Below are 27,240 nucleotides of genomic sequence, written 5' to 3'. Positions count from 1 at the left end.
TTTTGTTCACAATTCCATGACTATCTGTATTGTATTGTAGGTAGAGAGATAACTCAAGGGTTGGCGGTTCGAATCCCGCTCCCTCCCAGCTGTTGTCGTTGTGTCCTTGGGCAAGACACTTAACCCTCATTGCCTCGTATGAATGGGTATGAATGTCTATGAATGTTGGTGGTGGTCGGAGGGGCCGTAGGCGCGAAATGGCTGCCACGCTTCCGTCAGTCTTCCCCAGGGCAGCTGTGGCTACATCACCCGTAGCTTACCACCACTGGTACGAATGGTGTGAATGAATAATGATTCCTGTGAAGCGCTTTGGGTGTCTAGAAAAGCGCTATATAAATCCAATCATTATTATTATTATTATTATAACAGTGATGATATGATCAAAATATTCATTCTTCTAATGTAAATGGAATAATTGTGAACTTTAATCATTCTTCAATTTTCTTTAACGCCCTCAAGGACCCCTGGTGGTCCCCAGACCGCACGTTGAGAACCATTGATGTAGAGTGAGGAGAGGATAGGGAGTTCTCCATCAACTCAACTTCACCAACACACTTGCAGAATGCAGTAGTCAAAGGTGGTGACAAAATACAGATTTTTGCAGCATTGTCCAGTAGATGCACATGTAGACAGGAACGACTAAAACAGGGTAAAAAAAACAAAATCGATTCAGATGTTTCCTGTCAATGAGAAGTTCATATGTGATGAATGCAGCAATGCTGAGGCGACGTCTCGGCTGCTGTTGCCCGTCAAAGTCACCTCGAAAGTTGCTCTTTTGTAGCACTTCCGAAAGTGTTTACAGAGGCGTGTCGCGCAAAATGTGAGGCGTTTGAAGTCGAGATACACACTGACCTCATAGATCAGACCTCTACTAGTTTCGTAAATGCGCACCGCAGCAAAACACCTTGATTTCGGGGGGTGGATAATCAGCCCGCCCATTCTTGTAAGATTCGAGATAAAATGTCTTCTAGAGATAGAGCTTCATTCTCTCTCTGTATAGGTCACATTGTGTCTTTATCTCTGTGCTGTCATCACTGGTCAGGGCTATATAGGTTGCTCAAATCAGATTATGGTACAACTCATTTTAGGCCTGTGAGCATGTGGCCTCCGTCGCCATGCTTCAGAGAGCCCACATCAATTCACATAGGGAGGGGGAAGAGATAACGCTGCTGGAAATTGGAATGTATTTTATTTTATTTTTTTTACAGGGGCTCTGTACCCATAGTGCTGTAGGCCTTCATACAGTGAGGCGTAGCGTACAGCCTTACAGTTCAAAAAGTCAGTTCATTAAAGGGATGAAAAATATGTAAATGATAAAAGGGCGATAGAACAGGAATATAAAAGGATCGAGTCACAGTAATAATTTATAGGCTATACTGTAGCACTACCTACCTACCTACCTACCGCATGGTGTATGGTATGCCTGCATTTCCCGTCTTTGATATTCTGGTCCTAGGCCCAGTTCTAAGCTCCTTGAAGATGATTGGCATTGCAAAGACCTTTTTCCCCTCTTTTTTGAAGTTCTCTCCTTCCACTGTGTTGGCCCGTCTCATCTCTCTGCTGCTCTCTCTCTCTCTCTCTCTCTCTCTCTCTCTCTCTCTCTCTCTCTGCTTCTATCTCTCTTTCTTTCTCCTTTTGTTGCTGTTTTCCCCTCTGCTTCTTCAATTCAAACTCCAGACAAGTATTATGCAGGAGGTAATGGGGTGTACTGTAGGAATGGAGGGAAAAGTAAGAATAACGCTGGACTGTCATCCCTCCTCGTTAGTATGTGGAGCGAAACCAAGTGTTTTTCAAGTGTGACTTTTCAGGTGTATGGTAAACAGGGCTTAAAGTTGCAAGCGGCTACTCATTATATGTGGGCAGTAACGGGCTATCCTATATCTCCTCTGCACCGTTAGGCAGTATTTACTGTACAAGTCCTGCGGGAGAGATTAGATTCCACTGGGTTCCACTGGACTGGGAGCAGAATGGCCCAGCCAAGGACCTCTATTCATTAAGCCTTAATTGCTAATTGAGGTCTTTGAATGAATCAGCAATAGCCGCTGCTGTTAGGGCATTAGCTGCGTAATTTATGGCTGCCAGGGAGCAGATGGGGGTGGGGTGGTGTGTGTGTGTGTGTGTGGGGGGGGGGGGGGGTGGTGTGTGTGTGGGGGGGGTGGGGTGGTGTGTGTGTGGGGGGGGGGGGTGGTGTGTGTGTGTGGGGGGGGGGGGGGTGGTGTGGGGGTGGAGGGATGGGATGGGATGGTGAGGGAGAGGAAGCGTTATTAAAAAATGGAGACTGCTCCCCCACAAAGCCTTGTTATTACACATCTTAAATTTACTGATTGATTAAGCTCTGATTAAAGTTCACTATGCCACCATGGAATTTGACTCTCCAATCAGTTTCACAATATTTTAATTTGATATTTTTGATTAAGTAGCCTACATTATTTTATGTTGTTTTTATATGTGAGGTTTAGATTTGTAAAGGGGTTGCTTTCTTGGCCAGGTCTGCCTTGAGAAGGTTATGTGTTATGTGTTATGTTCATCTCAAAGGAGCCACTGGGAAACTGTTTTGAGCCACCCATTGTGCATTCTGATAGTATGTAATCTACTATAGTCCATGTCATCCCTAGCAATTAAGTTAACTTGCTGTCATTACCCAGGCTTGCCGAAAAATCTTTCCAATATTCAAAGTTGGTCTGACCGTCTTCATTGATTTGTTTTTAAGTGAGATTTAAGCAGCATTTGATGAGAAAGCCTCTCATTTGATGCATAATGTTCTCAGATGTGTGGGCCAAAGTATAAAGAGGGGAATTAAAACTGCATTGCAGGGTTGTTTTGAAAATTTAGACTGTATAAAAATGTAATTAGATTTCAGTTCACCATTTATTCCATTTTAATGCTTTTGGCTGCCATTCAGCAGGATGAGGCAAAAACCAAACTGGCTTATTATAGACCCATATTTCATTCTCCTATGTGTCTGCATAGGAGATATTTTCGCCAGCGAGGCACTAAAAGTTCAAACTTAGTTTGAGAAATGTGTGTCTCTCCAGCCTGGTAACATGGAAGGTGACAGGTGTCGATGTCTCACTGTAGACAATTCTATGAAGACGGCGACAATTCAAACCCAGTTCCTCTGATCATGACGGTTGAGGTTAGACGCCTTCAGTTGTAAACTGTCAACTCGCTAAAGATAAAATGCTGCAATGCAACATACTCACGCAGAAGAGAGTGAGTGTGGCCTGAATGCATCCTTCACATCATATCATGTATTTGTCATCGTATCGGGTGAGGAGGTTTAATCTTTTTTTTCCCCAGACAGGAGCGTGAGTCAGTGAGGAGATCAGGGCGAGGAAGTGCTCAAATGATTACTTCCTCCGCTTCCTCGCTTCTTTACCTCTGGAGAATTCAGACTGAAAGGACCAAAGAGGATCCGGGACATACGCACACTTGGAACCTCTGCTACATAGTTTAAATGCTGGAAGCCCACGAAGAAAAAACATAGCCGTCAAGCAGTCGCCTCGCTATCATGAGAAGGAATCTGTCAGTGAGAACTTTTTAATATTTCAGAGACAAACAAAGTAGTTGCACGTAAGAGAAATACCAGCAATGAGTTGGGTATGCGTTTACAGCTTCACTGATGCGTGAAGAATGTTATTAATTTCTGGAGCATAAGCATGCTTAAGCACCCATCAGTTCCTCCTGTTTTGCCCGCTTTGGATGCAGCGAGTGCGTTTTTTTCTGGCCTGGGACATTCCCACCAGAATCTGCCAGTAGTTATGCCGCACGCCTCTTAAAAGGCTTTGGGGATCTTAGAGACTCATGAATATTGTAAGAGGACCTGCTTTGAAGCCTCTGCTTTATTTTATTTTCTATTGAATTCCATCGCACTGAGCTGGAGCAATAACGTAATACACTTTTTCCTCTGATCTTTTTCATTTGAAAAAAAAGAAGGGAAAAAAACACTAATTGAGAGTAATTGGGGAAATAACAGCGAGCAACTCGGCCGTAATAGTTTGAGCTGCTGTATGCGAAGAAAAGGCCAATTAAAGATGTATGAATGGCCTCAATCTGTGAGGCCACAGATAGCCTGTAGTTATTTTTCTACCGCATGCAACAGCTTGTCCATTTTGTTCTTTCAACTCAGCAGTTGTTCAGCGACCATTCGGTGATGTCACCTGCTCATATACTGTCACATCTACAGACTCATTTTACAGAGTTGGTAGAAAACGATGTCCATAAGCAACTTTCACGTGGGGCTGCAAACTCAGACTTGCACCCTTAGAAGGGCTTTACCCATTTTTTGTCCTGATTTGTGCCGATTAGTAACCTGCCGTCGACCACACCTGGACAGTCACTGAAAGCAACAGAGTTCATGAACAAGTGGAGCTACTTACTGTCTGTCACAGCACAGTAACACAAAGGGACTCAACTACGAAACGGAGTATGAATATATACATAATACATACATTCACTCCTACCTCCTTTCTTTTGCTCACTTTTCCAAGCCCTCGAGTCGACTGCCTTGCTCTTTCTAACCACGGGGCCTTTCAGCTAAACACCTTGGCCGCGGTTTAATGAGCGGAGGCAGGGGTGCTTTCATTTGACACTCTATCCCAGTTCGGCACGGGCTGAGGTGCTCATTTCCTCCTATTAAACCCACTTAAAATGTGCCCCCGCTTGCTTAATTAACCACCTAATGGCCTCAACTCTGTACACTTGCCTTAGAGAGGCCATTCAGCGAGCGCACTTCATATCTATCAGTCTCAGTCACTTAGTGCGGAGGAGGGGTGGCGTCCATGTTCTGCATTCAAATGTAGAGCTGGCTGAATGGCAGTTAATTGGACGGGCTGGTGAGCTTTTTGGTCCGCTCCTCCGTTTCACGATTGACTTCATCAACTTCAAAAACCAATGATGCCCATATATACAGTATATTATATACAGTATATTATATACAGTATATTATGGGACTTACAGCGCTGTCGAAAAGAAACCCGACCCTTGTTCCAATTCTGCGGTCTGCAACAGAAGATCTTTCTATTGTTATTGTGCAGGAACAGTGCAGGAGAGTCATGATGGATTTATGTGTGGGTAGAATGGAAAGATGGAAGTAGAGAAGGGGTAGGATGGGGGAAATTGTGAGAGGAGTGTGTCAGATTGACTGGAGAGAGTGTAGGTGTACTGTGTGTGTGTGTGTGTCCGTGTGTGTGTGTGTCCGTGTGTGTGTGTCCATGTGTGTGTGTGTGTGTGTCCGTGTGTGTGTGTGTGTGTCCGTGTGTGTGTGTGTGTGTGTGTGCAGTTCCCACTGAGTTGAAGTGTGTCAAACTATCACCTTCAGATTCTCCACCATATACTGCACGCCCACCCTCCCCCCCTCCCCATCTCCACAGTGATATAGAAAGGAAAAGAAGATAGGTGTTATTCTTCCAGCTATCGGTTATTATTACAGCCTCATAACAGCTTCTCCTCTGACAATAATGTGTCTATAATGTGTGATTGAGTCTGGGTTAAAAAAGCCTCATTAAAGTGCACTCTTCCTGGCTAAAACCACATCACAGACGAGGAATTTCCAGTGAAGCAGCAGACCTGCCGAAGAGCCTCCTTCAGCTCAGCTTGGACTGGACACGCCACGTTCCACTCTGTGGATTGCTATGGCGACACTTCCTGATCCCCACAGAGTATACTGTAGCATTACGGGAACAAACAGAGCGGGGCTGCAGGGGGGAGGGGGAGAGAGAGAGCGCGTGAAGGGCTGCCTGATGTTTGGAGAGGGATCACTACAGGGCTCATTTCACATTATTGGTCAGCCTCATGCATGCAGGCAGATCTATTGGAAGTGGGCCGACTGAAGCCTGTACCTCCTGTGGCCGCGCTTTTCTATTTCAAAGCAGTGAAGGTGTGCAATTTAGAAAGGTATTGTGAAAGCTGCAGAAGCAATACCTGGAAGCTGCTTGGCCAAAATGACATCGCACATGATGAAGTCGATTCAATTATCACAGCAAATGAGAGGAGGGGGGATGTGTGAGTGAAACGCCCTGGGATGTGGGATTGCAGTGTGACATGCTATTTCCAGGCGTGGGAAACACTGCTCTCCTGGATGCTGAGATTTGTCAGATTCACAGATCTGAATCCCCGCTGGCTCGTCAGAGGTCCTCTCACCTCCTGCAGACAGGGATCTGTCTCAGGCTGTGTAATAACAGCTCTCTCTATCTCTCTCTCTCTCTCTCTCTCTCTGTCTCTGTCTCTCTATCTCTCTCTCTCTCTCTCTCTGTCTCTCTCTCTCTCTCTCTCTATCTCTCTCTCTCTGTCTCTATCTCTCTCTCTCTATCTCTCTATCTCTCTATCTCTCTCTCTCTCTCGCTCTCTCTCTCGCTCTCTCTCTCTCTCTCTCTCTCTCTCTCTCTCGCTCTCTCTATCTCTCTCTCTCTCTCTCTCTCTCTCGCTCTCTCTCTCTTTCTCTCATTGGACAGCCTCTTGGGGATGAGAGCATAATATAGGTGAAGATAATGAGAGAACAGTATGGGGACATAAAGCGACTTTAGAGTTTAATTTCACAATAAAATGGTTCATTAAATGGTAGTTTTCACATTAAGAGTATTTTATTAATATAAAAGGGAGTAAGTGGGTTCTGCGATTTTGGTCACGTTTTTGGTTACACTGGCGCAATTTTGATGTCACTGATGATGTCATAGACATTGTGACATCATTGGATGATGTCCTCAACGAGTGACATCACTGATGATGTCATAGGCATTGTGTGACATCAACACTGATTTCATAGGCATTGTGACATCATCAGTGACAGTGATGTCATCAGTAATGCGAAGTTGAAAATTGTGCGCTGCACATGCCAATAGAGCAGTGACGTCACTCGAGCACTCCATGATGTGATCAGTGATGGTCACTCGAGCAATTGTGATGTCATCAGTGACGCGAAGTTGGGCATGCCAATAGAGCAGGCGAGGCCACGCAGCAGCCGCACTGGCTGAGCTTTGTATGCGAGCCCACGCAGCGGGCAAGCTGCAGGGTGGGCAAAGCCACGCAGCGGCCGAGCTAGCAAGCTCGGGCAGCGGGCAAGCTCAGGAATTGAGTGCGCGTAGCGTGCAAGATTTCTAGTGTATTCAAGTTTACTTGGTTTTCAAATCCCTTAGGAAGAAAATATGTATTATAACACTGAACGCAAAGCGTTCTCCAAAATATCAACTTTTCAGAGGATAGGAAAAGCCATCTAACATCCATTTTGAGTTTATCCAATGGTTGTCAAAATATTAGGGCTGGACGATATGGACCAAAAATCATATATTGGTATTTTTAGGCTGAATGATACATATATACATATATTATAATACATAATATAGGCTAGATCAGTATTTTCTACAAAGTGGACTAAATGTTCACCTGTAAGTCAAAGCCACATGTGAGATGTCACAAGCACTTTTATTAAAACATGATAGGGCTGGACGATATGGACAAAATCTTATTGTTGACCCTACCTTGATATTGATATTGTGACAATATTGTAGGGATGACTATTGGTGCCTTCACAAAATATTTACACAATGACATTTTTGATAAATAATCATCAGTAATGTATAATGACTAAGTGGGTAAATGCAAATAATAGAACAGCTAGAACAGTCCGTTAAGTTCAGAAAATTACATGACTTTACTGTAATGCAGCCTTTAAAACCAGGAAAAGACAACTCTTATGCCATCACCACCATATTACGATATCCAAAATCCAAGACGGTATCTAGTGTCATATCTCAATATCAATATAATATTGATATACATGTATTGCCCAGTCCTACAGCGTTTTATAAGCCCATGTATGGTAGTAGTATATGGTAGAGAAAGACCATGTAATCTCAATTAAAGTGAAAACATGACCAAAATTTAGTTTTGAGTTGCCAGGTTTTTCAAATGACAAGATAACAATATATTTATACAACAATCTAGCAGCTGCTTGCCTCAGCTGAAGAAATCTCTAACATAAATCTTCAGCTCTGCCCATGTGTTGTCATCCCCCCATCTCTCAGTTTCCATCTCTCAGTGTGTGTGTAATCTCCACCATCTAACCTTCCTGGCTTCCTGAGCGGTGTGTGTGCTGCTGTGTCTTCCAGCAGGCAGTGCTGCAGGACTAGGATGACTGGGAAGACCCAGACCAGCAACGTGACCAACAAGAATGACGTGCGCTCCCTCAACTCCCGCGTCTTCATCGGTAACCTCAACACGGCCGTGGTCTCCAAGGCCGACATCGAGGCCATCTTCGCCAAGTACGGCAAGATTGTCGGCTGCTCCGTCCACAAGGGCTTCGCCTTCGTGCAGTACGTCAGCGAGAGGAACGCCCGCGCCGCCGTGGCCGGGGCGAACACCAGGGTCATCGCCGGACAATCACTAGGTATTCTTAATGCTGAGCGGAAGCTGTGTTTGCATTCATGGATCATCTCTAGCTCTGTGTGTGTGTGTGTGTGTGTGTGTGTTGTGAGTGTGTTGTGTGTGTGTGTGTGTGTGTGTGTGTGTGTGTGTGTGTGTGTGTGTGTGTTGTGTGTGTGTGTGTTATTTATTGTTGAGGAGTCTTGTGGCCTGAGGAAAGAAGCTATTCCTCAGCCGGTTGGTGCATCTTTTGGGGGTTCTGTATCTCCTCCCTGACTGTATCAGGGAGAAAAGGGCTGTTCTGCGGGTGGGTTGAGAGCTTGATGATCTTCCGGGACTTCCTGAGGCACCGTTGAGTGTACAGATCCTGCAGTTTCGGCAGCTCACATCCTGTTATGTGCTGGCAGCTCACATCCTGTTATGTGCTGGCAGCTCACATCCTGTTATGTGCTGGCAGCTCATATCCTGTTATGTGCTGGCAGCTCATATCCTGTTATGTGCTGGCAGCTCACATCCTGTTATGTGCTGGCAGCTCATATCCTGTTATGTGCTGGCAGCTCATATCCTGTTATGTGCTGGCAGCTCATATCCTGTTATGTGCTGGCAGCTCACATCCTGTTATGTGCTGGCAGCTCACATCCTGTTATGTGCTGGCAGCTCATATCCTGTTATGTGCTGGCAGCTCATATCCTGTTATGTGCTGGCAGCTCATATCCTGTTATGTGCTGGCAGCTCACATCCTGTTATGTGCTGGCAGCTCATATCCTGTTATGTGCTGGCAGCTCACATCCTGTTATGTGCTGGCAGCTCACATCCTGTTATGTGCTGGCAGCTCACATCCTGTTATGTGCTGGCAGCTCATATCCTGTTATGTGCTGGCAGCTCATATCCTGTTATGTGCTGGCAGCTCATATCCTGTTATGTGCTGGGCAGCTCATATCCTGTTATGTGCTGGGCAGCTCACATCCTGTTATGTGCTGGGCAGCTCACATCCTGTTATGTGCTGGCAGCTCACATCCTGTTATGTGCTAGCAGCTCATATCCTGTTATGTGCTGGCAGCTCACATCCTGTTATGTGCTGGCAGCTCATATCCTGTTATGTGCTGGCAGCTCATATCCTGTTATGTGCTGGCAGCTCATATCCTGTTATGTGCTGGGCAGCTCACATCCTGTTATGTGCTGGCAGCTCACATCCTGTTATGTGCTGGCAGCTCATATCCTGTTATGTGCTGGCAGCTCACATCCTGTTATGTGCTGGCAGCTCACATCCTGTTATGTGCTGGGCAGCTCATATCCTGTTATGTGCTGGCAGCTCACATCCTGTTATGTGCTGGGCAGCTCATATCCTGTTATGTGCTGGCAGCTCACATCCTGTTATGTGCTGGGCAGCTCATATCCTGTTATGTGCTGGGCAGCTCACATCCTGTTATGTGCTGGTAGCTCATATCCTGTTATGTGCTGGGCAGCTCATATCCTGTTATGTGCTGGGCAGCTCACATCCTGTTATGTGCTGGTAGCTCACATCCTGTTATGTGCTGGCAGCTCACATCCTGTTATGTGCTGGCAGCTCACATCCTGTTATGTGCTGGGCAGCTCATATCCTGTTATGTGCTGGGCAGCTTATATCCTGTTATGTGCTGGTAGCTCACATCCTGTTATGTGCTGGCAGCTCACATCCTGTTATGTGCTGGTAGCTCACATCCTGTTATGTGCTGGTAGCTCACATCCTGTTATGTGCTGGTAGCTCACATCCTGTTACGTGCTGGTAGCTCACATCCTGTTACGTGCTGGGCAGCTCACATCCTGTTATGTGCTGGCAGCTCACATCCTGTTACGTGCTGGCAGCTCACATCCTGTTATGTGCTGGGCAGCTCACATCCTGTTATGTGCTGGGCAGCTCACATCCTGTTATGTGCTGGCAGCTCACATCCTGTTATGTGCTGGCAGCTCACATCCTGTTATGTGCTGGGCAGCTCACATCCTGTTATGTGCTGGGCAGCTCATATCCTGTTATGTGCTGGCAGCTCACATCCTGTTATGTGCTGGGCAGCTCACATCCTGTTATGTGCTGGCAGCTCATATCCTGTTATGTGCTGGCAGCTCACATCCTGTTATGTGCTGGCAGCTCATATCCTGTTATGTGCTGGCAGCTCACATCCTGTTATGTGCTGGCAGCTCATATCCTGTTATGTGCTGGCAGCTCACATCCTGTTATGTGCTGGCAGCTCACATCCTGTTATGTGCTGGCAGCTCACATCCTGTTATGTGCTGGGCAGCTCATATCCTGTTATGTGCTGGCAGCTCACATCCTGTTATGTGCTGGCAGCTCACATCCTGTTATGTGCTGGCAGCTCACATCCTGTTATGTGCTGGCAGCTCACATCCTGTTATGTGCTGGCAGCTCATATCCTGTTATGTGCTGGCAGCTCACATCCTGTTATGTGCTGGCAGCTCATATCCTGTTATGTGCTGGCAGCTCATATCCTGTTATGTGCTGGCAGCTCACATCCTGTTATGTGCTGGCAGCTCATATCCTGTTATGTGCTGGCAGCTCACATCCTGTTATGTGCTGGCAGCTCACATCCTGTTATGTGCTGGCAGCTCACATCCTGTTATGTGCTGGGCGCCTCACCCTCCTCAGCGCCTTGCGGTCCATGACGGTACAATGCCCGTACGTCCCAGGTAGTAAAGCAGCCGGTCAGCAGGCTCTCAATGGTGCCTCGGTAGAAGTCCCTGAGCATTTTGGGGCTCAGGTCAAATTTCTTTAGGTACCTGACCTGAGCCCGTGCAGGTGCTGTTGGGCTTTTTTGACTTACAGGGGTGGTGTGGCTGGCCCCTGTTAGGTACTTGTGGATGTTGACCCCCAGGTATTTGAAGTTATCCACCATCTCCACCACTGTGTGCCATTGATGGTGATGGTGCGGTGACTCCCCAACCCCCCTTCCTGTAATCCACAATGACGTCCTTGGTCTTGGAGACGTTCAGGAAGAGATGGTTGTCATGGCACCACTGTTCCAGGGCATCCGCCGCCTTCCTGTAGGCCGTCTCATCGCCGTTTGAGTTGCCACACAGTCGTGGGTGTAGAGCTGGAACACATGTGCCTGCCCTTGCATGAAATTGAATAATGTCACGCTATTGTATTAATTATCTTAGACCAAATTATTAGGACCTATTACAAAAAAACAAAAAGTCTTTATCAATTAACAATTCTGAGTCGTCATCTGCAACGTGCAAGTCCAAGTCCGAGTCATCAGTGCTCAAGTCCAAGTCGAGTTACGAGTCCTGAAAGTTTGTCCGACTGCTGGACTCGCAACTTGAGTCGGAGTTGGACCCAAGTACAACAACACTGCCCGTGTTGAAAGAAAAGAAATCACCTCTTGTGTTCAATCTATATGGTGTAAACCTGCCTGAGGAGGAGCTTAAAGCTCACACGGAGTCAAAAGTTGTGTGATGTGGCTCGGTGTCCCATCCATGCCTTAAATGGGATCGGTCAAATCTTAAAATTGATTGTGAAACCAACACAAAGCCCATGTAAAGGTGTAAAGATGTGAAGATGCTCAAATACACAATCCAAAGCGTGGAGATGATGCGAGGCCACAGTGGGGCCAGATTGGTCCGAAATGAGACCCGCTGGCACATAAAGATAAGGAGGAGGCTCGAGGACGGGGACGAAAATGGAGAGAACAGCTGAGACAGACGGACAGGAGGTGGAGAGCAGAAAACGAGGAAGGAGGAAGGAGCGCGAGCGCCCAGTGGATCCCTGTAAATCTCCCTTATATTACTTATTGATTAGTTCTCCGCCTCCTCCCCCAGCCCCGCCCCCCAGCCCCGCGCTCTCATTAAATATGAATAAAGAGTCCTGCAGGGTCACATCTGTGATTCCACCCAGCGTTTTGCCCACTTTCATGCATTTTGGGCTGTGAAATGACATGTGTGGCATTAGTGAAACTGCGAGGTTGAGTGATATGTGCTGTGTCGCTGTATAATTAGGTGACTCGAGAACTATTATTGTAGTGGAGCCGGGTGATTGATATTCATACTCTGTACCCTCGGCCTGGAACTGTAGTCGAGTGGTGAGCCTGAGCCGGTCTCGAGTGTCGGAAGGGTAACAATTGTGATAATAAGGTTGAGGAAAGTATCTGTAAGGAGGCTTTACAGGTGTAGGATATAGCCCAGAGGTGATAGAGTTTTTTTTGGGGCTTATAAATGATGGCATGGACTTAAGTTACAGCATTATTGCTTTGGTGAAAGCTGGCTGCTATGAGCTTTTTCCTTCTCAAGGTGTGCGTGTGTGTGTGTGTGTGTGTGTGTGTGTGCTTACTGAGGAGAAAAATTAATCACACGAAGGTGGTGCATTAAGTCACCAAGCCACAGAAATAGCAAGATTGTTATTATTTTTTGGACGAGGTTTTTTCACACTACCCCCCCCCATGTGCCGTTGTGCGTGTGCAAATGGTCTGAGGACTCCACAGGTTGAGTTTAGGCATTGGGTAGGGGGGGTCTTAGTGTTCGGGTCCGGATGTGGTGGGCGGCTTGGGGTTAGGGCCCCCAAGGGAGACCCCGGGGTCGGAGACCCTCTTTAAGGTGGTCGAAGACCCCAGGGTCCCCAAGCCCGAGCCCCTAACCCAAAACCAGGGAGAGAGGGTCCCCCCCATACCAACACATTCTGGACGAGTCCAACGGGGTACTTGACCTTTGTCTGAACCCACGGGTGCAGAGTGTGGCGCGTTCCATAAAACGCACAAGGTTTACCTCCAATACACAAAGCGGGGCTATAGTACGAGATCGCAGTGAGAATGCCGGGCTGTTTCACCTGCGCATGAGAGGATCACGCTATTCGCCCCAGGTTCCCTCCCCTCCCAAACAGGCGCCCTGACCGACCAGAGGAGGCGCTAGTGTGGACACCAGGACACATACCCTTAATCCAGCTTCCCACCCGCAGACACAGCCAATTGTACCTGTATGGATGCCCCACCAAGCCGGAGGTACAGTAACACGTGGGCTTGAACCTGCGACCCTTCTGTTCGTAGGCAGGAAATCCACAGTGCTATACTCTACTGTACCACTACCCGGGCGCCCCAGAAAGAGCGACATTGTGTTAATGTGGCTCGTCAACCCAAATTCATGATACCTCCGTCTTCACCGTGCATCATTGCATCCACTAAAGCGGCTTGGGCCCATTGCTATTTTACTGACAATTACTATGTTCCACCACACGGCTGAATATCTCAAGAGGCAGAGAGTGGTATTAAGGGCTCCAGTGCATGTCCAGCTGAGCGGCACTTGTTCACCTAAGGTGGTTCACGTATAGATAGACATATGGTGAACTGCACAAAGGCGATGTTGTAGTAAGCTCAAATCAAGTGAATTGTATTTCTTTTCGTGGCACCTAATATAGAAGCTTCATTGGCTGCAATTTATAGCCTCCTTGGAAACACGCTCAGGGTGTTTCTGCTGTAACGCACACACACACACACACACACACACACACACACACTAAATTCAGTATATTGGCAATGCACTGTATGTGTCATGGTGGTACTTATCTCTCTCTGCTTTGGAACGTGTGTGCTTGTGTTCTGCTGCCCTGGTGTAACCCTCACTGTCCGCGCGCCTTATCTTTTAAACATTAGGCCTATATTTGATTAGGCTCTCTGAGAGTGATATTGCCAGAGGTGCAGACGGCACAGGATGTGAATTCTTGATTTATTTCTTTTAAAGGCATCCGTTTATTAGATTGTGCACAGCAGAGAGTGATGGGAGAGAGTGTGTGTGAAGGTATGATGTGACAGGAAGGTTGCAGGGTCAGACTCAAACCCCCGTGACGTCTGGCGTACACAGCGTGCGCGCCTCGGCCCCGCTGAGTCACCGCACCGTCCCACGCCTGAGTAAATTTAATAGCCGAGAGAGATACTGAAGCCAGCGATTGCTTTACTCAATTTAATTCATTTGGACACGACTGGATTGCCGTCACAATGGCTTTAAGTAGCTCACGCAAATAAAAGTGACACTCAATCACACTGGTGGTTGGACTGAGACAGAAGCTACTTAGATCCTGATGAAGATGTCCGCCGATGATGAACAGCGCGGCTCGTTCCACACAGTCAGCGTTTCTCCAACGCACTCCACTCTGCCTCTGTTGATAAAATGTGGACGTAAATGTATTGCTATTGGGAGGTCTATTTGTTTAATCAGTGCATGGTAGGGATGCAGATTTTAATTAGTTTCCGTAATCGATGAATTGATCATTAATCGGTTATTAATCATGATATAAAAAACAGCTTTTGACAAACAAAATAGAAAATACAAAATGTGTGTTTTTACACCTGTCTTTAGGTCTACTAAACAAATCTACCAACCAAACTTCATGCATTCGTCATTGTGCTTGTAGACGTGCTGTATTTCAACATTGTATTACAATGTTGACAAAGAATACTGTTGTCTTTTTGGATGTAATTCTCCCACACAGGACTTTTTGCCTGCTTCCTTGGCTTTCTTCTTCCTCTGTATTTGGCAGTGAAAGTTACATTTTGGCCTTTTGGTGTTAAATCATTTCAGCAAAAGAAAAAAGAAAAAAATAGAGAATAGCACAGCCTACATCGTCAATGAATCGGTTAATATATGTGTGATCAATCAAATTCTTAACGCCGATGAATCGATTGTTGATTAATCGTTAACATCTCTAGTGCATGGGGTAATCATATCTGCTTTCCCATCATCTGTGGTTTCTTGGTGTAGACGAGGCTCACTCTCTCAGTCTGGACTGCAGATTAATAGTCTTTGAGCGCCTCTCTGTGGTCAAAGTAGTTACTGCAGTATGGAGTGCTATTGCTTGATCTTCACAGAGGTTTTCAAAGTGAGAGGCAGGCCTCCCCAGGGGGGCTCCAAACTGTTTCAGTGCTCAGTGAATGGAAGTGAAAATATGACTTAAATTATTACATTATTTCTCAAAAGGAGATCACATTTGGTTAAAGAGATAGTTCAGAGATAGAGTAGGAGTTTGTGGGAATTTTGCAGTTTAATGCCGTTTCTTATTTGGTGCAGGCACTCTGAGTCTGAAGTATGCAATATCAGGCTATCTTGGCTCAAATGTTGAGTGTCTATGGAGTCAAATAAAATAATCATAGGCATCCGGCAATTGAGCGAAGCTATTAAGTAAACTAAGGAGGGGGGGGGGGGACTTTTTTCTTGCTTTGTCTGAGGGGAGGCCCACAGTTTCAGACTTTGAAAACCCCTGACCCCTGAAGTATGCTCTGTATAATCTCCAAAATGACTGTTCCCTAATGAATTCACTTTGCTGATGAGGCTTGGAAAATGTATGGTATCATATTATTACAGTATACTATAATATATAAATTATATTTAACTTTAATTCTGAGATGTAAGACTGAGAAAGTTGTGTGGTTGAGCAAGGAATCTGTATCTTCTATTTTAGTTGATGCGGTTACATAAAGCAATTTACAATGAGAGGATCTGTTGGGACACATGACTGGGCATATTGATTGTCGTGGGGATAAAACCTGTGACCCTCCGGTTTCCATCTCATGTAAAAGAGTGTAGTCACTCACCTGTAGGTCAGCAGTTGACCTGGACCAATCCATCACGTGTAAAAAAGTGTAGTCACTCACCTGTAGGTCAGCAGTTGACCTGGACCAATCCATCACGTGTAAAAAAGTGTAGTCACTCACCTGTAGGTCAGCAGTTGACCTGGACCAATCCATCACGTGTAAAAAAGTATAGTCACCTGTAGGTCAGCAGTTGACCTGGACCAATCCATCACGTGTAAAAAAGTGTAGTCACTCACCTGTAGGTCAGCAGTTGACCTGGACCAATCCATCACGTGTAAAAAAGTGTAGTCACTCACCTGTAGGTCAGCAGTTGACCTGGACCAATCCATCACGTGTAAAAAAGTGTAGTCACTCACCTGTAGGTCAGCAGTTGACCTGGGTGAATCGATCTCTTCTAAGAAAGTGTAGTCACCTGTAGGTCAGCAGTTGACCTGAATATCATGCACTTGCTTGACTATGATGTCATCAGCCTCCTAGGGACATTAGGGAGCAGTGATGTAATCAGTGATGTGACATATTGATGACATCAGCAGTAGTGTCACGATACTGAGTGACATGGAAGCAATGGCTTCCCAAGCAGGGACATCTCAAACTGTAGCTGGATGTCACCACTGATGATGTCACAATGTATATGATGATGTCATATACATATGCTAATGAAGTCATAGAGACTGATGATGTCATAAATATGTGACATCACTGATGACATCACTGCTCCCTAATGATGTAGTCACCTGTCACCTGTAGGTCAGGTGACTACTGATGATGTCATAGACATTGTGACATCATTGTGATGTCATCAGTGAGTGATGTCATCAGTGATGCAAAGTTGCGCAATTGTGCACTGCGCATGCCAAAGAGCAGAGATGATGTCATAGGCACTGATGATGTCATAAGGCCATCAGTGATGTCACTCGAGCAATTGTGGTTTTTGGTTACACTCGCGGAAATCTGACATCACTGATGATATCATAGACATTGTGACATCATAGTGATGTCATCAGTGATTGAGTGTTGATGTCATAGGCATTGTGAGATCATCAGGCTTGAACCCCTGGTATTGTTGCTTGCGGCTATAGACGGTTTTAACTGGACAACAAAAACATTCTGAATTGAACCCCCGCTCACTTCCTGTTGCAGTGTTTGCTATGGACATAAAAGAAAAAAAACATTCAAGTGCAGGACTGACCATTCCGTGAAAACCGTCTATATTCCCTCCCTCACTCTCTCGGTGTGTGTGTGTGTGTGTGTGTGTGTGTCTGTCTGTCTTTCTCTACTCTCACTCTCTCTCTCTCTTTCTCCTTCAACGTGACGTCACAGACTATAGCATAAGTTTCTTTGTGACTGATAGTACATGGAGGTCACGTGGAGGATAGGTTTACCCAGGCTCTCTCTCTCTCTCTCTCTCTCTCTGATCAGGCATTCATGACTATGGATTTTCCATCTGAATGAACACTAGATGGTGCTAAGAGAATAACAGAGTACTGTGCCACCGCAACTGGGCCATCCTCCACACTCACACTGTCCTGTATCCATGCGATTCATACTAAACCTCACATAGGGACATTCTTGTCGTGAATTGTGTCATTTTTAGTGCTTGCCGTTAATGTTTATTTAATGGTTCTATACAATATGGAAACAGCTGACAAGTGGATTCTTTTGGGCTGAAAGTTTTGATGATAATGACGACATGACTATGATGATGATGATCAAGAGGAGAAGGAAGAGAAAAACATGTTTCAGAATGAGTCTGGAATAACAGTTCTTATCTCCTGCCACTCCAATCTTCCAAGTTTCCTAGCAATTAAATATCTCTTTATGATTTCTCTGGCGAAGTCCATAGAGTAGACTGTCTAAAACATAATGGACAGTCAGTGTGACGTCACCCATTGGTTTTCGGACTCCCGTTTTGAAGCCTAGTGTGGCCGTCGCCATCTTGGGGTTCTTGCACAGCTCGCACGAGATGGGATGAGATCAGGGGTTTCCTAGAGCCTGCTATTGGTCCGTGATCAGGCAAGCTGCGCGATCACTGGACAGGCGATCTGTCAATCACGCCTGTGATAGTCTCAGGGTTTCAGTTGTCCCATAATTGCAGGACATTGGCCTTTAAAATTAATCAAAAACCTGTAAATTAAAATCTGCAGGACACCGTGTCCTGTAAATTATCTCCCGAGTCCCGATATTAATTATTAAACCCCGAGTCAAGAATATTGACCTGTCACTTTATAGTTTGGTAACACTATAGTTGCTAGTACTGCTCGTCTTTAGCTGCTTCTGATTGATCAGTTTAGAGAGGTACATCACGTTTCTCTAAAATGCTATTGACTAATGGGGCAGCTGGGCGGGACTGAGTGTTGGGATTTTGACAGTGCAGTGAGGTTTGTGTTGCGCTCGCTGCTGTGCACTGGGGCACTGATATAGACGGATACTGTGGCTAATGCTGCTAGCGGCTAACGTTAGTTACTTTACATGGCAGTAAAGTAATGAACCACTGAATGACCAAATTGATTTAACTTTTAACCATTTCGAGTAACGCTGTTTCCATACGGACCCCCAGCGTTGGTTAGTTGTTTATAACGTGACTTACTATATTTATAACGTTTATAACGTACTCCGGTTTCCAGTTTATAATTCGGGTCTGAATACAGCCGTGCTGAGGAGTTGTGGCTATTGCGCAACACACAGGTGAAAACCGTCTATAGCGTGTGTGTTTTCCTCTTAACTTAGTGGGTAGCTACCCAAAGCAAGCCAAGTCTACTATTTTCTAGTACTCTTATTAGCCTGACTCCTTTGTAATAAGTGTGTTTGTACGGCTAAAGTTTTGCATGCTATCCTATCGTCTGAGAACTGTAGCCTGATGCTAATGACTGTAGAGGCTAGTGTTTTCCACCTGCTTGTTAACGTAGGTAGAGACTAGTGTTTTCTGCCTGCTTGCTAACGTAGGTAGAGACTAGTGTTTTCTGCCTGCTTGTTAACGTAGGTAGAGACTAGTGTTTTCTGCCTGCTTGCTAACGTAGGTAGAGGCTAGTGTTTTCTGCCTGCTTGTTAACGTAGGTAGAGGCTAGTGTTTTCTGCCTGCTTGTTAACGTAGGTAGAGACTAGTGTTTTCTGCCTGCTTGCTAACGTAGCTAGAGGCTAGTGTTTTCTGCCTGCTTGCTAACGTAGGTAGAGACTAGTGTTTTCTGCCTGCTTGTTAACGTAGGTAGAGACTAGTGTTTTCTGCCTGCTTGCTAACATAGGTAGAGACTAGTGTTTTCTGCCTGCTTGTTAACGTAGGTAGAGACTAGTGTTTTCTGCCTGCTTGCTAACGTAGGTAGAGACTAGTGTTTTCTGCCTGCTTGCTAACGTAGGTAGAGACTAGTGTTTTCTGCCTGCTTGCTAACGTAGGTAGAGACTAGTGTTTTCTGCCTGCTTGTTAACGTAGGTAGAGACTAGTGTTTTCTGCCTGCTTGTTAACGTAGCTAGAGGCTAGTGTTTTCTGCCTGCTTGCTAACGTAGGTAGAGACTAGTGTTTTCTGCCTGCTTGTTAACGTAGGTAGAGACTAGTGTTTTCTGCCTGCTTGCTAACGTAGGTAGAGGCTAGTGTTTTCTGCCTGCTTGTTAACGTAGGTAGAGGCTAGTGTTTTCTGCCTGCTTGTTAACGTAGGTAGAGACTAGTGTTTTCTGCCTGCTTGCTAACGTAGCTAGAGGCTAGTGTTTTCTGCCTGCTTGCTAACGTAGGTAGAGACTAGTGTTTTCTGCCTGCTTGTTAACGTAGGTAGAGACTAGTGTTTTCTGCCTGCTTGCTAACGTAGGTAGAGACTAGTGTTTTCTGCCTGCTTGTTAACGTAGGTAGAGACTAGTGTTTTCTGCCTGCTTGTTAACGTAGGTAGAGACTAGTGTTTTCTGCCTGCTTGCTAACATAGGTAGAGGCTAGTGTTCTCTGCCTGCTTGTTAACGTAGGTAGAGACTAGTGTTTTCTGCCTGCTTGCTAACGTAGCTAGAGGCTAGTGTTTTCTGCCTGCTTGCTAACATAGGTAGAGTCTAGTGTTTTCTGCCTGCTTGTTAACATAGGTAGAGACTAGTGTTTTCTGCCTGCTTGCTAACGTAGCTAGAGGCTAGTGTTTTCTGCCTGCTTGCTAACATAGGTAGAGTCTAGTGTTTTCTGCCTGCTTGTTAACGTAGGTAGAGACTAGTGTTTTCTGCCTGCTTTCTAACGTAGGTAGAGACTAGTGTTTTCTGCCTGCTTGCTAACGTAGCTAGAGGCTAGTGTTTTCTGCCTGCTTGCTAACATAGGTAGAGTCTAGTGTTTTCTGCCTGCTTGTTAACGTAGGTAGAGACTAGTGTTTTCTGCCTGCTTGTTAACGTAGGTAGAGACTAGTGTTTTCTGCCTGCTTGCTAACGTGGACGCATGGATCTATTATATTATCGGGACGCTAGTGTTTTCCGCCTGGAGGAGACGACCAGCTGGACCATCTCCACACCACATAGCGCAGCGTAGGTTTTTAAGCTCAATAAACACAGATTTAATGTGTCCTGAATTTATACCATTTGGCCTTTATTTGAAATCTTAAGGGACACGATGTCCTGCAGCTGTGAGTGCTAGGGGAAACGCTGGATAGTCTTTTCTATTGTGTAGTTTACTCTATACGGGTGAGTTATATAAAAACCCACCCCGAAATTAGGTATATAGACCAAAACCGTGTTTTGAACCAGGCTGTAAACATGCTGCCCCCGACAGGCATTTTAACATGTGGGTGAACAGGGAACAACTCTCTTTTGGAGCCAGCCTCAAGTGGCCATTCGGGGAACTACAGCTTTCAGTATCATCTGCCCAAGCCCGAGCCGCCTTGCGAAGGCCCGTGACTGTTAGCCTGGGTAAACCCAGCTCCCACGTGACCTGCTCTCAGACAGACCCTGCTCACTAGTCACAAGGTGACGTAGTGACTGAGAGCAGGTCTGAGAGCAGGTCACGTGGGGGCTGGGTTTACCCAGCCTACGTGACTGTAGTGACTGAGAGGCCGTCAAACCGTCACACTCCGCCTCAATCTTTCACCAGATTCTAGTTTTTAGCCTTTTCTTGACGGGAACAACGAAACCCCGGAGACAATTAAGGGCTGGGCAAGAGACAGCTGCACCGCCCATGTCAGCGTAATTAGATATTACAATTACAAGGCTTCATCTGCAACACAGCCTAATTGCTGCAACAGCTGGGGAATCACCAGGCTGTATCCCCCTGTGTGTTTTTGGAGTCTGTCTCTAAAGGCTACAGCCCATCCACTTTCAATGGGGTTGAATCATGAAAAGGTTGGAAGATGAGTGGAAGACAATGGCAACAGGAGGCTGATTTGCTATTCCATTCCCTCTCAGTAAGGTCAAAAGGGATTTGCCTGCAGGTTTAGAGGGGAGAGTAAGCAGCATGTATTTGTTTTTTTGAGCTGGTAATTTAATGAGCCTTGGATAGCAAACGGGAGCCATTCCCTTATGGCTCTCCTTAGACATTATCCTGTTACTGGTTTGGTAATTTGCCACAAATGTGTATTGAATATTTAAGCCTACTCACTGTGTGTTTTATGTGTGTGTGTGTGTGTGTGTGTGTGTGTGTGTGTGTGTGTGTGTGTGTGTGCGCGCGTGCGTGCGTGCGTGTGTGTGTGTGTGTGTGTGTGTGTGTGAGAGAGAGAGAGAGAGAGAGGGAGAGAGCTAAATTTGTCTTCTCTCTTCACAATGTAAGGCAAGAAGAAATGTCTTTTATCCTAGCCTACATGTAGGTAGGCCACTTCACTGTGTAAATAATGTGAACTATTTCAGTGTATAAAGGTATATGGCAACATGCATAGTTCTTCTTATGAATGTAGGCACACACACACACACACACACACACACACACACACACACACACACACACACACAGTGTGTATAATATATATATATATATATATATATATATATATATATATATATATATATATATATATATATATATATATATATATATATATATATATATATATATATATATATATATATATATATATATATATATATATAAATAAATAAATAAATAAAAGACTGCATGCTAAGCAAACCCTCTCTGGGTAAATACAGATTTTTATTGTAGGCAAGAATCTAATCAATGAATCAAAATACTGTATTAATATGATTGAATCATTAATATGATAAATTCTTCATTTATTCACTTGCTGAGGCTGCTTTATATATATATATATATATATATATATATATATATATATAAAGAGAGAGAGAGAGAGAGAGAGAGAGAGAGAGAGAGAGAGAGAGAAATTGTCTGAAATTGTTGTATTATTGGATCATGATCGAGCTTGCTGTAGCTACTTAGTTGCTTACTAATTCATTTTAAAACAGGACCCACAGGAGCACATAGGCATAGCAGGGATTTTTTGTTTTAACTTTTGCTGGAGCTCCCCCTGGGGCAGTCTATAATGGTATGGGCTGAGGTGGCTCTGAGCTCCCCCTGCCCTGGAGCAGTCTATAATGGTATGGTCTGAGGTGGCTGAGCTCCCCCTGGAGCAGTGTTAATGGTATGGTCTGAGGTGGCAGGCTCGGCTGTGTCTGACACAAGTACACCGGGCGGCTCGTCTATTTTGGGAGCGAACAGGCAGCAGGGCACCGTCAGCCGTCTCTCCTCACTCGTCATGACCATGTACAAAGGCAGGCGCCGCAACCACAGATGTGAGTACCAGACGCCAATCATCTTCCCATATAGTTTAGTTCATCAATAGACTAGGCTGCAGTAAATGCCAGTTTGGAGATGTAGCCTGTATAGTCGAGGATTCCAAAATTAATCCCCGGGCTAATTGAGCTAAACTAAATGGCTAATTAGTGGTTAATTAGGCCAAATGCTATTGTATCAATTTACTCACTCTGCTAATATTGCGATTGTTTTAATGTAGTTTTCCTTTTTCTTTTTAACTATATTTATTTGAGCTATCAGAACTTGATTATGTAGCCTACCACTTTGATCAGATGATGGTGATCTGACCCCGTTGACTAAAGCCTGTGTGAGGCTGCTTCAGTTTGTCCATCATGACTTAGCATGGCTTTAGATGTGAATTTGAAGTTCCTAAGTGATATGTAGCCTATAGGCAACGCCATGTGTAGGCTATTAGTGTTGAGATTAGTTTAATTTTCTCCAAATGTCCATGGGTGTTTAATGGTTATCAGTTATCACTTGGTGTTGAGACAAGGTGATTTCACTGGAAGGTTGCCTGTTCAAATCCTTTGAGTGGGAAAGTCTGCATGTGTAAGGTTGATGATCAACAGCCTCCCATCCCTTATATTAGCAAGGAATGCTGATGTGCCTCTGAGCAAGTCGTTTCACCTCTCTGAGAGAGGTGACTAAAGCAGTGAGAGGCTCATTACTTTAGCGGAGCTGAGAAAAATGTGGCTGTAGTCTACTGTGCAGCTTCCAGCTGTGAATGCTTGGTAACTTTGTGCACATGAAGCAAAGCGTGGATGAAAAATATTTTGCATGCTCAGCAAATCTGTGAATAAATAAAGAATTTATCATATTAATGATTCAATCATATTAATACAGTATTTTGATTCATTGATTAGATTCTTGCCTACAATAAAAATCAGTATTATTTACCCAGAGAGGGTTTGCTTAGCATGCAGTCTTTTATTTATTTATTTATTTATTTATTTATTTATTTATTTATTTATTTATTTATTTATATTTATTTATTTATTCATAGCCTATGTACTGTAAGTGATGTGGGACTTCTCTAAACACTGGATGTTGCCACAACGATCTCATGCATGAACGAGATATCAAAGTTTGGGAGCAGGAGGCAGCCGTCTGCTGTTGCAAATCAATGAAATCATTGCCTTTAACAGTCACACAGTTACATCATGACAAGACCCCAAAACGGAAAAGGAGGAGATAGACCCAGTTCAGGATAGATGAAAGATCTGTACCTCACTCAGGCTGCGGCAATACGCTCATTATGTTTGAATGCAAACATCAAATGAGGCCTAGTACCAGAAAGATCAAACTACTTCTGGGCCTGATGTAGCTTTGTGTTGTGATTGCATGTCTGTCCAACTAAGTGTGTTGCGCTAATTGCGGTTGTATTTTTAACACAATATTGAGCGCAGCCAGCCAGAAATCTGAGCAATACCTCACATCAGGTTCCCCTTAATGGACCAGCAAGTCTAATAAAAAAGTTTTATTAGATGCTCATGAGCTGAGGGATGGCCTGTGAAATTTATGCGCTCGTGCCAAGTAACCATTTTGCTTAAAAGGGCGAAAGAGCAAAGTGGAATTCATTAAGGAAAGACAATTAATCCACGTCTCGCTTCCGACCGTAACAAAAACTATAAAGCCTCAAGGTTCCGTCCTGATTGGAATTGGTTTGCGTTGTAGATCAGTGCGCGCTGCGGGGAGAGAGCTGTCGGCTAGCGCGAATAGACTTCAGCGACTGGCATCTCCAAGCTGACAGCTTGACAGCTCGTTTCCCGTGTGTGAACCGGCGGTCATCACACACACACACACACGCGCACACACACGCGCACACACACACACACACACACACACACACACACACACACACACAGTGCCTGCCCCCACGACCCGTCACCCTGCCCTGCTTGAGGAAACGTGCTCTTTTGTGTAATAAGAGGAGGAAACAGCTCGTGACCTGGAGCAGATAGCAGAGATTATTCTTGTCGTCCTGAATATGCAGCTGCTGACCCGCCGGATGGCTCTCACGCGCACATTTGTATTCACAAAGGTGCCGAGATAATCTCTTATTCAAAGACTGCTCACCTGGTCCACACTCCCACCCTCGGCCTGAAATGCGTTGAAGCATTTGGTTCAGGGAGCTAATGCATTCCCCTCAGTTAAAACAAACAAACACAACACAGGATGGACAAACCCATCTTTATTCTATCACAAGCAATTATCTACAATGCATGCATGGCACACGCACGCTTTTTCAATGACGGCTCGTCCTCCTTCACGCGGCAGGGCAGGAGCGGTGTGCCGCTTATGGCTTACAGAGCCCGGGGGCCGACTTCTTTTTCATCTATCGCTGGTTAGGCGACGATCCTCTTTGCGTGTGGGGGGTTCTCTTATCGATGTTCTGGATGAAATCCCAGGTGAGCACGGGAAGAACATGCCAAGTCCACACAGAAAGGCCCTTTTTACAAGATAGCCCACCTTGGCACTGGGCACCGAAGGCATGGGGAGAGCGTACCCCTAGTGCCAACAGCGACCCAGGCGGGAGTCGAACCCAGGACCTTCTTGCTGTGAGGCGACAGCACTAGCACTGTGCCACCATGCCCCCACAGGCTGTTCTCAGGCTGGATTACTGAGTCACTTAGCCTCTTAGCCTTCCCCTTCTGTTGTAATTGCACAGAGAGCACTAGTTTGCGCATGGACTAGTTTGCACATGGACTAGTTTGCACATGGACTAGTTTGCACATGGACTAGTTTGCACATGGACTAGTTTGCACATGGACAGCCACTTACATCACAACTATTCCAAGAGAGTCAAGAGAAAAACAAAGGCTACATATCTGCCTTTTCGTTTTTAAAACTCATCTTAATGGTGGGGCCAGTGTGAGTTTGTGTGCGCGCCAGAGATGGGGACTTGGATTTGGGACTTGGACTTAAGTCACACACAGTGACTTGACTTGAGACTCGTCGTCAAAGACTTGAGACTTGACTTAATTGGACATGAGAGTTGGGACTTTTGAACAATCTTACATTTTAATTTAGTTGCTGTTGCATTAACATTAAGGAAATGTCTACTATTATTACTAATGTCAACTCATCAATGCTGATACTATATGCTAATAGATCAAGGAGTGAGGATAATAGCCTACTGGCGTACATGCTTTGAATTCCTTAGTTGTAGCTATGCAGTGTTCTAAGCAGACCGGATGGCATGCAGCAGATGATAGAACGCTCATCCATAAGAGACTTGAGACTTGACTTGGACTTGAGCTCAAAGACTTGAGACTTGACTTGGACTTGAGCTCAAAGACTTGAGACTTGACTTGGACTTGAGCTCAAAGACTTGAGACTTGACTTGGACTTGTACTGAAAACTTGAGACTTGACTTGGACTTGTAATGAAGACTTGAGACTTGACTTGGACTTGTAATGAAGATTTGAGACTTGACTTGGACTTGAGCCCAAAGACTTGAGACTTGACTTGGACTTGTACTGAAAACTTGAGACTTGACTTGGACTTGTGATGAAGACTTGAGACTTGACTTGGACTTGTAATGAAGATTTGAGACTTGACTTGGACTTGTAATGAAGACTTGAGACTTGACTTGGACTTGCCCCTCAAAGACTTGAGACTTGACTTGGACTTGTAATGAAGATTTGAGACTTGACTTGGACTTGTAATGAAGACTTGAGACTTGACTTGGACTTGTAATGAAGACTTGAGACTTGACTTGGACTTGTAATGAAGATTTGAGACTTGACTTGGACTTGTAATGAAGACTTGAGACTTGACTTGGACTTGTAATGAAGACTTGAGACTTGACTTGGACTTGTAATGAAGACTTGAGACTTGACTTGGACTTGCCCCTCAAAGACTTGAGACTTGACTTGGACTTGCAAAAAATGACTTGTGAGCATCGCCTTGCGTGCGTGTGTGTGTGCTCCCTGACCCTCATTTTCTGATGGGTACACTACTTTCCATTTTAATGACTCGTCCACACGTCCAGAGACAAAGAGCTCAAGGGCACGCTGAGTCTAGCTATGCATACACAGACTACACACACACACACACACACACACACACACACACACACACACACACACACAGACACACGCACACACACACACACACACAGCCTTATTTAGTGCAGTCCCATTATGAATGAACCCAGAGACAGAGGGCCCGAGGTGGGCGAGACTTTGACCTGCAAACTGCTTGGGTATAAATATAAAAGAACAAAGCAGAGAAAAGTGTCCCTCTGAATTTATTTTTAAACTATTTTTCAAGGGAGTGTTTGCTGCTTTTTCAGCAATGACCTGCTTCATATCCACACAGTCATGTACTGTACTCGCACACTATAGAGCTACCCAGAGATGGGCCTCAGGCACTTGGTCTGGAACACCTCCAATTTATGTTTGATCGCGACGGTGGTCCTCCAGCACTCTGAGCCATACAGGAGCACGCTGAGGACATTTTGCTGTCGAAAATCCTGGTCTTCCTGCGGACGCTGAGGCCTGTAGATCTGCAAATGGGCTTTTTAGTGAAGGCTTGCTGCTGATAATGATCAATTAGATTAAAAACCTTAAAAATAGTGACATAATATGCAGGGATGCGAGG

General features: G+C 45.2%; 1 protein-coding gene across 1 annotated transcript in view; it reads left to right on the top strand.

The window, feature by feature from the left end:
- Positions 1 to 8,127: 8,127 nt before the first annotated feature.
- The window catches only part of LOC310792360 (RNA-binding Raly-like protein), a gene marked incomplete at both ends in the record, with an annotated part of 35,774 nt that continues 16,661 nt past the window's right edge, over positions 8,128 to 27,240 (top strand). The window contains one exon of the mRNA XM_083654082.1: positions 8,128 to 8,383. Coding sequence (XP_083510208.1) covers positions 8,128 to 8,383 — 256 coding nt within the window. The remainder of the gene's footprint in view (positions 8,384 to 27,240) is intronic.

The sequence above is a fragment of the Poromitra crassiceps genome, assembly GCF_964638095.1.
Source record: "Poromitra crassiceps genome assembly, chromosome: 17".
Lineage (NCBI taxonomy): Eukaryota > Metazoa > Chordata > Actinopteri > Beryciformes > Melamphaidae > Poromitra > Poromitra crassiceps.
The sequence above is the reverse complement of the archived record's forward strand: the minus strand, read 5'-3'. Positions and strand labels throughout refer to the sequence as shown.